Raw genomic sequence first — 13,133 nt, 5'->3', positions numbered from 1 at the left:
AAACTACTCTAAAATGCTCCAAATTGCATTTTCTTGCCACTTTTGCCATTTGAACCTACAAACACGCGAAAATAGCTTAGAATACTCCAATAAATATAAACTAACTGAGTAAATGTAAGAAAATAGGTTAACAAAGTCGTATAAATATGCTCTTATGAGAAAGTGAGTCACAAAGTGCCTGGGATGTAAGGTGAGGATGGAAACAGATGGCTGACCCAGAGAACGGAGGAGGTTAAAAGTTGGGAATTTGGCCACCTGGGAGTTATGCACTGGTGGCGCTGTGGAAAGGTGGTGGTGGTGCTCTCGTGAGGGATGGCAGTGTACTTGATCCCGTTAGCGGAACTCCCTCTAAGAAGAGGGAGGAGTGAGCAGCAAAATAAGGGGGCATATAGGGTTGAAAACCCCCCAAAACACAAAAGGACTGTACTAACATACTAAAGACTTTAGGCCTAACAGTTCTAACGCCTTGGGCCTCTCCATGATTAGGAGTCCATCAACGGTGAGGTGGGCGACGTCTAGAGGAAGCTCGCGGAGGCGAGGTGTGAGTGAGACGGCGTGGTGGTGTATATCGGTGAGAGCACAAAGAAGAGTGTGGAGGGGTGTCCGTGTACCGTGTATTATTCAGGGGAGAGAAGATCGGCTGTGCTCACAAAGCCTCTGCCCACCCTGTGCCTGCATCCTTCTTTCGACAGCTCTCCGAGAGTTGGGTGTGGGCCTTGGTTTGTGGATCTGGATTTGGTTTAGGACGTTCGGCCCAAAGAAAATAAACGCTTCCGCTCGGCCGTCGCCATCCAGCCCCTTCCCTTCCCCTCCCTTCCCTTCCTGCTCAAATTTCCAAACAATCGACAGACCGGTGGTACCTGCGGGCTGCAGCGAAGCCAATTCCCGGGTTATTCCTACTGAATTCTGCAGAAAGCTCAATCAGTGAAGCTTTCAGCTCAGATTTGTGATTCTCTCTGTCTCTGTCTCTGTCTCTGTCTCTCTCTCTCTCTCTCTATCTGCATACAAACAGGTGCAGCAGCAGCAGAGAGGGATTTTGGTGTGTCTGACTCCTCTGGCTATGGAGAGTTCCCATTCCCAAGATGACCGTGAGCCACCCCCTCCGGGCGTCGACTCCTTTCCACAATATTCCAACTCAACCCATCACTTTACTACCCACAGCCAGACTTTCACCCCACACCCACACCAACAGCCGCAGCCGCAGGGTCCGTTTTGGGCTCAAGATTCTACTGCAAACTCCGCGTTGGATATCGAAAACGCTAGCCAAATTGATGTGTCATTGCATCAACAAGTACACACATATTCCTGTTTTCCTTTTTCATTTCCTCCTTTCATGTATGAATGTATGTATGTATGTATGTATGTATGTATGTATCTAGGGTTTGCTTTTTTTCTTCCGTGCCGTGATGTGATTATTTACTCTCTGTCTGCTTAATAGGAAATTTCTACTCAAAATGTCATACGTATTCAGAGGTTTGTATTCATTTGCTTTCACTTAATCTTCTGTTTGTAATGATTGATGGATATGAAAATAACATTAAGTTTGATGCATTTCTTTCTCAAATTTTAGAGAAGCAAGAGGCGTGAGTCTGTCTTCTAAGGATGGTTTAGACGTCTTCTCCCAACGCCTTGATCCTAATGCTCTAAAGGTCTGTAATTCTAATCTCTTTTCTTTTTCTCGCTTTGCAGTGTCAATTTTATACTAGGCTGACTAAGTTTATCATCTCCCTTTCTGAAAATTATTATAAGTTTGTGCATTCCGCTTATCAGTCCTGCTACAGGAGCATCTACTGAAGATGACCATGCAACATCGTGCTCAAATGGCTTCAAAACGTGGCAAGTCTTCCGTTCCTGGAGAAGGTTGGTAGAAAGACTCGTGCTATTATTCTTTTTTTCTCAAAACATTTATACCTATTTCTCAAATCATGGGAGGTTTGGCCTCCCAGTAGAACGACTATTGTTCATTCTTTCTGCTTCCCTGTTGTTACTGTTTCCTCTTTTACTTTTGTGGCCAACATTTTGAATGTGTAGTCCTCTTAGAAGATTTTCTTTACGAAACTAAGAGTGTGTAAAGAGGAAGAAGCGACCTATTAATAAAAAGAGAAAACTTAGACGTCAGTGCAACTAAATGTTATATACTTGAAGCTCCTTTGAGGACAACATCGCAAGGCATGGACAGGGTGGGTTTGTTTCAAATGTGTCACAACTCAAACGAGACTGTTCCTTCTTTTTTCAGGAAAAAGAGCATCTACATATTTATATCGATCTCAGGTTCTTTTAAGTTGGATTCAAGTCTGTAGCTTCCCTTAAAAGGTAGTGTCATCTGAAAATTATGACTACGGATTGAAGCTGCTTTTTAATAAAGCAGGATTGAAATCATTGAAGCTACCCTTAATACTCTGAAAATGATGTCTTTGCACCCCTGTGTAAATTCTCTTTGTACTCAATTCCCACTGTTAGTATTTTATTTGTCTGATAATTAAAAAGAATAAAGCTTGAAAGGTTTACAGAACTTTGTAACTTTGGATTGGCAGATTTGACTATATGCCTCATTTCCTATCCATACTGAATTTATGAGCTACTCAAATACGTATAATTGTAATAATAATTCTTGAACATTCCGTTGAATATCCTGGAAATGAGAAAAACTATTGAATTGGTGATATTGGAGTCCGAAGATTTTCTGTGATTGGATAAAAATAGCTGGTCAAACTAGCAGATGCAAAGAAGAAGCATAGAAGTCAACAATTAGGAAATTAGAAGCAAGCATAGACACCTTAAGCGTAGATATGTAGAAAAGCCCAACAATTTTTGGTAGAGTGCTTACCTAGGATAGTTATCATTAAACTTCCCATGAAATTACTTGAGAAAAAACATTTTTTAGTACTCTAATAGTTTCTAACGAGTTCATTGCAATATTGCTTTCCTTGTTTTGCTTAGATCGGAAGACAGCTCTTTGCTACTGTGGCTTTGTTTTTGTTTTAGGCTGTTTGTTTTTGGTTGCTTGGTTTTCTGTTCCTTGTTGTGCTGCAGTGTTTGGGCTGGTCTGCTGCCCTGTCCGTTAGCCTTTTATTTCTCCTAATAAAACTTTCCCTTTATCGAAAAGGGAAACTTAATGGAATAATATAAAGTAATGCTTGTTGTCTGTGTAAATTTCTTTTTTTAGTCTAAGTTACAGACATACAAAGTATTTTAATAATCAGCAGTCTCAAATTCCTGATATTTGGAGGAAGTTTACTTTTATGAAGTGGGAGAAGAAAATTTAATTTGGATATGGGAAATGATAACCACACATCCTTTTTCTCCCCCTACACACCCCGTTTAACCTTGACCACTGTTTCGGTTGGATTTATTGAATCCAATGGCTAAAAGGGGGGATGTGTAGGAGAAAAAAAAAGAGTGTGGTTACCATTTCCTTTTGGATATTCTTTATAATTAATAAAAGAAATGCAACCTTATTACAGTGTTAAAAATAGATGTTAGCAGTTTACCTGTCTTGAATTAAATGTCCTGTGGAAACTTCATATGTTTTGAGAGATCCAATTTATTCAGGTTACCACAATGGGCATGAAATTGAATTGCATAAATGTATGGTATCCAGGTCATTTTTGGCCCAGTAAGCTCTTTGTGGCCTTACAAAAAGTCTTGGTGTGGTCTGAAACTAATTATAGATCAAAGGAAAAAATTTGCCTGGAGAAATATTGGCTTGACTGACAACCGCAATTTTTAGGTCTTATGAGCAATTTCTATTCATCGTTTTAAAGGTCATTTTCCATTAATATGCCCAACTACTTAAACAAAATAGCTAATTTTTTTCTTTTGAATTATTCTAAATAATGGTTCTATTTACTGCTTTCATACTAGGTAACATAGAAATTGGTAATGGCTATGGTGTACCCGGAGGAGGTGCTTATTATGGTGCTTCAGGTCCTAATGTAACTGCACCTAGTAAGACTAATTCACAATGCTCAAATACTTTCATTATTGGTTTAAGAACTGTTATTGACACTCCAAAAATCTCATTGTGCACTCCTCACAAGTGTTTTGTTTCTAAACATGAAAGTTTTGGAGTGCACAGTGAGAACTTTGTAGTGCCAATAATAGCTCCCATTATTTGCCTCTTAATTGTGTACTGTAAAAATGACCATTTTACTTTTATTTATGATGCCTAGGAAATCTGGGAGTTGGAAATAGTGAGATGGATCAGAAGAATATTGAATCTGATAAAGAGTTAAAACAGAAGCCTCCGGTTAAAGAATTGCCAGAGTATCTTAAACAAAAGTTGAGGGACAGAGGTATTCTTAAAGATGATTCAAATAATGGCAATATTGTAAGTTCTTACCTTGCAAATCATTTCCCTTTACCAAGCCTTCTACTTTATCTCTCACCTCATCTTTGAACATGTTTTATATTGTTTTGAGAACCAAAGATCTAGTTCGGAAGCTATATTTTTCAGTCTGTTAGTGCAAGTTCAAGTTGGAGTTTTTGAAGATGCTTTTCTATAGGCGGTTGATGGGTCATTTTTATGTGAAAGAATGTGTTAGGGCTTGTATTTGTTGTGTCCTAGGTTTCTCTCTGATAAGACAATTCCATGGAGTCTCAACTTTTAATTGGATTTCTATTTTGGCAACTTATGACATTGTGTCTCTGTGTTATTCTCAATTTATCTCTTAATTTTAGGTTAACCCGTAACTTTCAATTTCAGAAGTTGGAAAGGAGCTCAGCTCAACAAATGGAACACGGGAAATTACCTTCTGGTTGGGTGTGTATCAGTTGCAAGATATATTAGTATTTTAGTTTCATTTTTATTGGGTATATTGCACTCCATGCTGTTGGATATAAATGTTTTGCAAATACTGTATCATGGGAAATACAACTTGGTTTTGGGGAAGAGGTAATAGTTCTCTGGTAAATCATGGTGTGTTTAGTCAGATATGAAGACAGCCCACCCTCCTTGATTTCATTTTGGTTCATTCCATCAACTTCACTTTTGTTGGTCTTCCCGATATCTTGCTATTTTCTTGTGTATATGCTCTTCTGATCACCAAAGCTACACATCTGATAAAGTGGTAACTATAACGTGTTGGCAGTGGTAGAGCCCTCGGGACCCATGGATCCATGACCTGCAAATGTCTCTCAAAATTCTTTCATATTACCTTAGGTTTTAGATTAGATTATTTTATATATAACCCCACAACGATTGTTTTGAGAGGGAATTGGCATGGGACAAACATACTTCATAGCAGTAGCAGAAATCTAGTGAGAGAAATGGAGTGTACAGAGAAAAAGAGAAGGTAGACAACAGGGAAAGAAGAAGCTGAGAAAATGAGTTCAGTATTCAAGAATGGTTAATCAGTTACATATCTGAACTTAGCCTTATATATATATATATATATATATATATATATATATATAGCATAAGGTCACCTGAGCTACTTGACAATCAGGTAATTACACCAACTAACCATCAAACAAGGTAACGGACTCTTTAACAGACTATGCTGATGTGGACCATTCTGTTTATAGAAGCTGACATGCCACATTGTTGATTTGTCACTTAATAATACTCTCAACACCCTTTATTCTCTCCCCTAATAATTCAACCACATTGCACATACATCATAGGTATGTTGAAAAGAGATCAAGCATTGAAATTTAAGATGAAGATATAAAAAGTACTATTATGATGGTGAGATATATGTATAATACCAAAACTTTTAAATTACGTTATCATAATATAATATACTGGATTTTATTAGGCGGGCTGGCATTGTTTTTTTATTAAACAAAAAACAATGACATGTTCCTTCAAGTCATCACAAAAGACTACAGCATGTAAACAAGTTACAAAATAAGATAAGGTCATTCTTGTTACCTAAAAGCTGTGCATGATATGCTAGCATACAGAGGGTTCACATATGCACACATAATAGATAGCACCATAATTTATATTTCCCCAAGTAGGGAAATTTTAACCTTATATTAGACTTCTTGTTGTATGTTTCCTTCTGCTGCTATTAGCCTATAACTTCTCGAATTACTTTCTAGGTGGAGGCAACAGATCCTGCAAGTGGTGCTTTGTATTATTATAACAAGACCACAGGCAAGACTCAATGGGAAAAGCCTGCTCACACATCTTCTGTTACACCACTTCAGTCGCCTTTATCTCTTGCAGAAGATTGGGTGGAGGCTTTGGATGAAACAACAGGTATGCCAAATATGTTCTATACATGCAGTAGTTTTTGACAAGGTACACGAACATCTCGGGTATCACAGAATCATTGGCATCCACTATGAATGCGTAAATAACACTTGAATCTCAGTAAATTACACTTGGCTCTCTTATTTCACTGTCCACTTAATGAGTGAGCGGGAGAGTGCTTCCAGTCCCTCACAGTACTTAGATTTGGTTCCTATATTTTTTAGCTATTATATGATCCTTAGAGTTTTAGTACAAAAAGAAAAGAAGAAAAAAGAGCTTTTAATAAAATGAAAAATAGAAAAACAAAGAGGCAGTTAAAATTTCTGAACAAAAAGGATTGGAGAAAGAAAGGTGAAGACCTAAAGAAAAGAGAAATACTCTTCCATGGAACGAGAATCAGATTATTTACAAGGAACACCAGCCAACAAAATATAACACTTTCAAGGACAAGAAAGCGGTTAGTCTTTAATAAATGGTTGGAGGATGCTCCATTAGTGCAAGTAACAAGAAGGCAGTTACTTTATGATGGTGTTTGATCTTGGCTCGTTTTTGGAAATAACGGTATCACTACAGTAGAAAGATTGTCTTGGCTTTTGTCTCATTAAGAAAGCTATTAATCATAAGAAAGCTATGAATCTTAATGAGACAAAATTTAATTAGCAACTCATGATGATTGCAATATTTTTGTTGTCATTTTAATTGAAAAACTTTACTATTTTCATACACAGGTCACAAGTATTACTACAATACAAAGACACAAGTATCGCAATGGAAACACCCTGGGTCATCAGAGCAGATTGCATCCCAACATTTTGATAGTATGGCTTCAGGAAACCCTGCTAATGTTTATTGGGATGGCCAATCAACTGAGGTACAAGCAGGAAAGGATGAGTCGTCCACACTAAAGAAATGCCTGAGTTGCGGTGGATGGGGAGTAGGACTTGTTCAGATTTGGGGCTACTGCAATCATTGTACAAGGTAAGACGAATGCTATGTTCACTAGACATCTGTTTGGTTTTAGGTGAAATAAGTCCATGCCTGATGAGTGCTCCTCAACCCAACTGAAATTTTCATTAAACTTTTAATTTTTTTTATAGAAACCCAACTTTCATTAATTTCTTTAATGGAAGAGAAATGAGAGCTACAACTGAGGGAACAAGGTGTTCCCTCAAAGCAAAATATACAATGAGAAGAGAAAAAAATAAACAAAACAAAAATACATGGCCTCAGCATTCCAATCAGAATAAATAGCATGAAACGGCCAATTGCTTAATCTGAAGAAATCGAAGCCCAAAAGGGGGTTGAATTGAACTCTGTCCCACAATTCACAGCTCCCCAATGCCAAACTCAACTTGGCTTTCCTAAACAGCCTTTTTTATGAACAATACACAACTACAATGTGAGACCAATAAACAACAAAGGTTTCCAACCTTCAGTATCCTTTCCACCTTGCGAGACCAAGTATATATATTTATACTGAATGTACTTGACTGAAACAAAGTGTACTACTAAAAGACAACGATTTAATAAAATACGCGTTGAACATATTTTTGTAGACTTCCAGTTTTCTATACCAGTATGTATTTTACATGTTTGGTACTATAGTTTCATATGTCATTGTTTGACATACAATTTTTTATTCTTGTTATAATTTGACACCTCTCTCTCTTCCTTAGTTGTGGTTCTCAATGTGCACAAAGTTTTCTTCATGGTTGCATTGATACCCTTTCTTCTGGAATATTTTATCACTTGCAGAGTTCTTGATCTTCCACAAAGCCAGTACATGATGACTAGTTTGAGTAATTATCAGCAGACCCAAAATCCTGTAGATACAAAAGGTGATTCAGACAGAAAGGCTCCCACGCAGAGGTACCTGTCCTTTAAGGAGATAGGGTTTCTTATGTAACTGGTCATTCTTTCAACTACTAAGTCATAAGTTTCATATAACCTGAAATGGAGTAAAGCTGTACTGAATTTTCATTATTGTGTGTTTATATATCCACCATTGACCATATATATATTTTCACTTTTCTGAAATTAAAACTTGAATTTTGTAAGTATAAAATGCTTGAAAGGTACTTGACCTAGAATGAAAGTGCAGAATGTACAAGACAGTCTCACAGCGGTGTCTTTGGATCTTATTCCCATTGAAGGATAATGAAATAATGGCATGTTTACTTCTTTTGAAGAGGCCATGAATCGATATGAGATGTGTGCGAATAAACAACCCCTCTCTTAGTTATCTCATACTTTATTTTTTAGGTAGCCCATATCTAGCCCATATCCAAAACCAACGTGGGACCCACTTGGTTGTTATAGTGAACGCATGATATGTGACATGAATGGGAATGATACCCATTTCTTGCAAATCCATTCCTTGTAAGTAAATATACCCTAAATGACATTATACAAATTGACTTTTTTGTTTGATTTTGTCATGGTTCTATAGGTTTTAGTTTCTAAGTGGTGACAGCCCATTAAGCTGATACCCTAATAAGATGAAGCCACTAATGGACTTGTTTGCTTGTGCTTTTTTATGTTTCATGATATTAAACCTGGGTCTACAGCTGGGAACTATTTTCTTTCTTCGTTTGTTTTGCTAGAACAGATTATGGAAACTGAGAATGAGACTTCTTCTCTGAAGGCACTGAAAGCAATCAATTAGAACTAAATAGAGCGATTGATTTCAGTTTTGGTTTTATGTAGGTCTAATTGGAAACCTCCAATGGCAAAAGGAAATAGAAAGGATAGTAAGAAACGGCCTTACGATGAGGATGATGAATTGGATCCAATGGACCCCAGTGCATATTCAGATGCTCCTCGTGGTGGCTGGTAAGCTCTACAGACTTGATGAAGTATTCTGCAATCATGTTTTATTTTGTTTTCTCTGCTTAATAATTTGCAAAATTTATCTGGTGCTGGTTTTCAGGGTAGTAGGCCTCAAAGGAGTGCAGCCACGAGCAGCTGATACCACTGCCACAGTAAACTAATTACTTTTACCTTGATAATTTGTTTAATTTATTTTCTTTTGATATATCAGTGTATCTATATATGAAGATTAGCTCAATGGTTTGCACAAAAAAAATAGGCAAAACGGGAAAAAAGTTGCAGAAGTTCTTGTGGCGGTCTCTTCAACTTATTGCTAATTGTTGTGTTTAGGTTGTCTGGTTTAATCTAGTAGACATAATTCCTAATCTTGTATATGGAAAACATTTCAGTAAACTTAGAAAACCCTCACAAAATAACTAAATGGGTTTTGGGTACGATATTTGTGCAACATGGAGGATGCACTTCCATGTGGGAATATTGTCCCGTTTTACAGAGTCATACACAAATAAATGCCTGTCATACATTGCTTTCACCGTTTGAATCAACTCCGTTAGATAAGTTTTTCATGCTTTTATGTTTCTGGTATATTTTCAGGGTCCCCTTTTTCAACAGCGGCCTTACCCATCACCAGGTGCTGTCTTGAGAAAAAATGCTGAAGTTGCTTCGCAGACCAAGAAGCCAAGCTCGCAATTTGCACCTATATCCAAAAGAGGGGACGGCAGTGATGGACTTGGCGATGCTGACTGAGAATTTGATCGAGTTTGGTCTGTTTTGTGCATCACAAGAGGGGTGCTGGGTGCGTATATCATGCATTCAGCTAGTTTCTGATCAAATTTAGATATACTTGTATCTACAGCAGCAGACGAACCATTGATTTAAGAGTTGTGTATTTAGCGTCTGGCTGTTGCTATACCATGGGTTTCATAACTAAACAGTGACAAGACGTTAGACTAATGAAACCCGGCGTTGATTGCAAGGCCGGATGTTTCTTTTTTCTTGCATTTACCATTCATAGTATGTAGGCTTTCCCAATTCATTTTCAAAGGGCTTCCTCTGATCTCAGTTAGCATGAAAATGTGGAGTGCTGGTGCTAGATCCTTGTATGTCTTGATGAGGCTGAGCACGTTTTTTGTGTTGGATCCTTGTACCTCTAGCTGTAAATTTACTTATTAATAGTTGTTTCCATACTTTGTAAATCATTATAAATTCATATAAGTATTTTGTTCTCCAAACCTACATTGTATTAAAGCCCTAGATAAATAGGTTCTACATTTCTTAAACCAAAAAATACAAAAGTAAAAAGGGAAGTGATTTTTGGACTCCATGTTTAGCTTTTCTCATACGTCTTTTTATTTATGGTCATTAAATTGAATAAATTAAAAGGAGTTAGTTGACAATTACAGATTCCATACTTGTTCATTTGGGATCGCCTTCTTGATAAATAAAGAAAAAGAGCAAAAAAAAAAAGGCAAGGAATCAAATCAAGATTTATCAGGTGCTCCATATAAAAATTACAAAAGGAAATTAAAAATGAAAAGTAACACCTAAGCATATTGTATCATACTACTTGTCTTCTAGTTGAACTTAAGTTTTGGAATGCTCCAAATTCCAAGGTAGTACCTCCTGTATCTGATGACTTTAACTAGCCACCACAAGAGATTTCGTCTTCTGGAAGAGGACTTCCTAGAATTATGTTATTATGTTGCTACAGCACCGTTGTTAAGTAGCTACCACAGCTATGCCAGCATGCCGCTAGAAAAAATTTCCCTTTTGAATGACTTATAGACTATTTGAAATATAAGAACAATAAAGTAAACACGTCACACACAAGCACAAAAAATTTAGCTAGGTTCAGTGAACTTTGCTTACTCTTCATGTGATTTTTGTCTTGAGAAATAACCTGCACTATGGAGAATAACAACTTATTGAAAACCCTTATGCTAAACCCCAAAACCTTCTTGTATATCTCTCTATCACTCTTGGCTCTCTACTGCTCTAATCTCTTTGTTGTTCGTGTTAATAAACAACCCCCAACAATCTTATTTATAGTACATAAATCGATGGTTACATGCATTACAAGTATAGGATTCCTAAATCCTTTTAGAAAAGGAAATACTAGCTTATTTCTTATTACTAAACTGATTGGAATTACAAAGAAAAAACATATTTCCCAATTTTTATGAGGAATAACTTGTGTACATTCATTTTCTTCTTTCCCAACATCAATTGGAAACCTAAACCTAATTCGCATTGGTCGTTTGACGAGCCAATCACAAAAATCTCTACCTTGGTGAGTCAAAACCAAGAAATGACTCCCGAGAATATCTTTGAACCTCCTCAAGCAACTTTGAAAAACTTCAAGAACTTTCACCGTAGCAAAATTCTTCTTGCCTCAACGTAGACCTGCATTCATGTCGTGTTTTTCGTGCTCGTGTCGTTTTCTTCTCATGTCCGATATCTTAACGAGTCGTGTCATATAACACCCGTTAAAATAAATGGGTAATATGATCCGATTCGAAGTCGACCCGTTAATACTAATGGGTAATATGACACAACCTATTACCCGTTAAAGAAAAATTTTAAACCAATAAATAATCAAATGAAAAACATAAACTAAATTAGTATATACATACCACATTGTCACATTCAAAACATAAAACACGTTTGTCTTCCAATTATTGCATACCCAAATAAGAGCATAATGAAAAAAAACATTAGTACATTAACAAAATATCAAATGTTCAAGGGATTTGCAAAATGAAAGGAGTTATGCTTCAAGGTTGTAGAAGCTTGCACATTTTCTTACAACAAAACCCTTCAATTTTCATCAATCACCATGGGAAATGTATTGGAACTTTGTAAGCAGAAACAGAGTTAGAAATTTTTTCTAGTGGGGGCACCCCCAAAAAATAACTAAGAAAAATTTATTATAGTATGATTTATAGATAATATGATAACGGGATTGATTTTAAATGATGATGTATCACAATTTCCAATATTACAAAAATTACAGCGTAGTAGTGGTGACACACCCCGACCGAGATCAGGGCATGCTGGCCGTCACACGAAGCTGACACACCCCGACCGAGATCAGGGCATGCTGGCCGTCACACGAAGGTGACGTAGCCATGTGCGCATGCGGAAGCTAATAAGAAGGTAATATAAAAGTACTAATAATTAAAAACCTAATAGCATACAAAGTACTAGTGTATGTGAGACACAATTCAGAGCAAGTCTACAACAGTCCAAAAGGAAAAGATACGACATATTTACACCCGAAGGTGACCCTACAATGGTGAATGTCTGTCAGAAATGCCGGGACGCCCTCTGGGATAAACCACCGAACTTGCTAGACCACTAGAACCTGGAGGGGCGCAAAAACAAAAGCGTGAGTGGGCAAAAACAAAGTTCTTTGAAAACTCTTTAGCAAAATACATTCTAACCCCTCGCCGTAAAACCTGTACACTTCCCAGAAAATGAACATATATACGTATGTATAGATATGTCAATCATGCTCCACCATGCCATTCATGCTCACAATATGCCATTCATGCTTGAGAATATGCCACAACAGAATATCATAATCAAATATAAATGCTCAAGCGTAATTCACATCAATAACATATAATCTGGCAGCCGGGAGTCACCTAACGTGACCTGTACGGCTGCATCTAGAGCTCCACTCTCAACTCAATAACTGAATCTGCACACAAGTCGGAACCACCTAACGTGGTCTGTACGACAGGCTGGGTGTAATATATATATGTATGCTCTAGTGCTACGATCACGTGAAGCTGTGCGATAAATCGCGGGTCACCTACAAGTCGGAACCACCTATTGTGGTCTATACGACAGGCTTGCACCTATCTTGGATCCAAGGCGAGCATGCGGTGCTGGTGAACATACACGTGAAGGCTGTGCCCTGGCCCTGGGCGGGAGCACTAACACCGGGGGTGCAGATTATGAGCTCTCTAAACATCTCAAACTACCATTGCATAACAACATGAATACCGCTTACCTGGCACTTACCTGTGCGTCCACAGCACCAAATACACATATATATATATATGTATGCCACTACTAATACATGCGATGATGCGTA

General features: G+C 37.5%; 1 protein-coding gene across 1 annotated transcript; it reads left to right on the top strand.

Moving 5' to 3' along the window:
• The first annotated feature begins 466 nt into the window (after positions 1 to 466).
• LOC137746074 (WW domain-containing protein) lies at positions 467 to 10,263 on the top strand. The gene is made up of 13 exons (XM_068486133.2): positions 467 to 1,291; positions 1,439 to 1,473; positions 1,571 to 1,649; positions 1,782 to 1,860; positions 3,865 to 3,948; positions 4,173 to 4,330; positions 4,706 to 4,762; positions 6,049 to 6,208; positions 6,931 to 7,180; positions 7,958 to 8,071; positions 8,909 to 9,034; positions 9,132 to 9,183; positions 9,626 to 10,263. Exons 1-13 carry the CDS (start codon positions 1,061 to 1,063, stop codon positions 9,776 to 9,778), a joined length of 1,578 nt encoding a protein of 525 aa, XP_068342234.2. The 5' UTR covers positions 467 to 1,060; the 3' UTR covers positions 9,779 to 10,263.
• Positions 10,264 to 13,133: the final 2,870 nt, after the last annotated feature.

The sequence above is a fragment of the Pyrus communis genome, chromosome 12 (assembly GCF_041283825.1).
Source record: "Pyrus communis isolate YQ-2024b chromosome 12, ASM4128382v1, whole genome shotgun sequence".
Lineage (NCBI taxonomy): Eukaryota > Viridiplantae > Streptophyta > Magnoliopsida > Rosales > Rosaceae > Pyrus > Pyrus communis.
The sequence above is the reverse complement of the archived record's forward strand: the minus strand, read 5'-3'. Positions and strand labels throughout refer to the sequence as shown.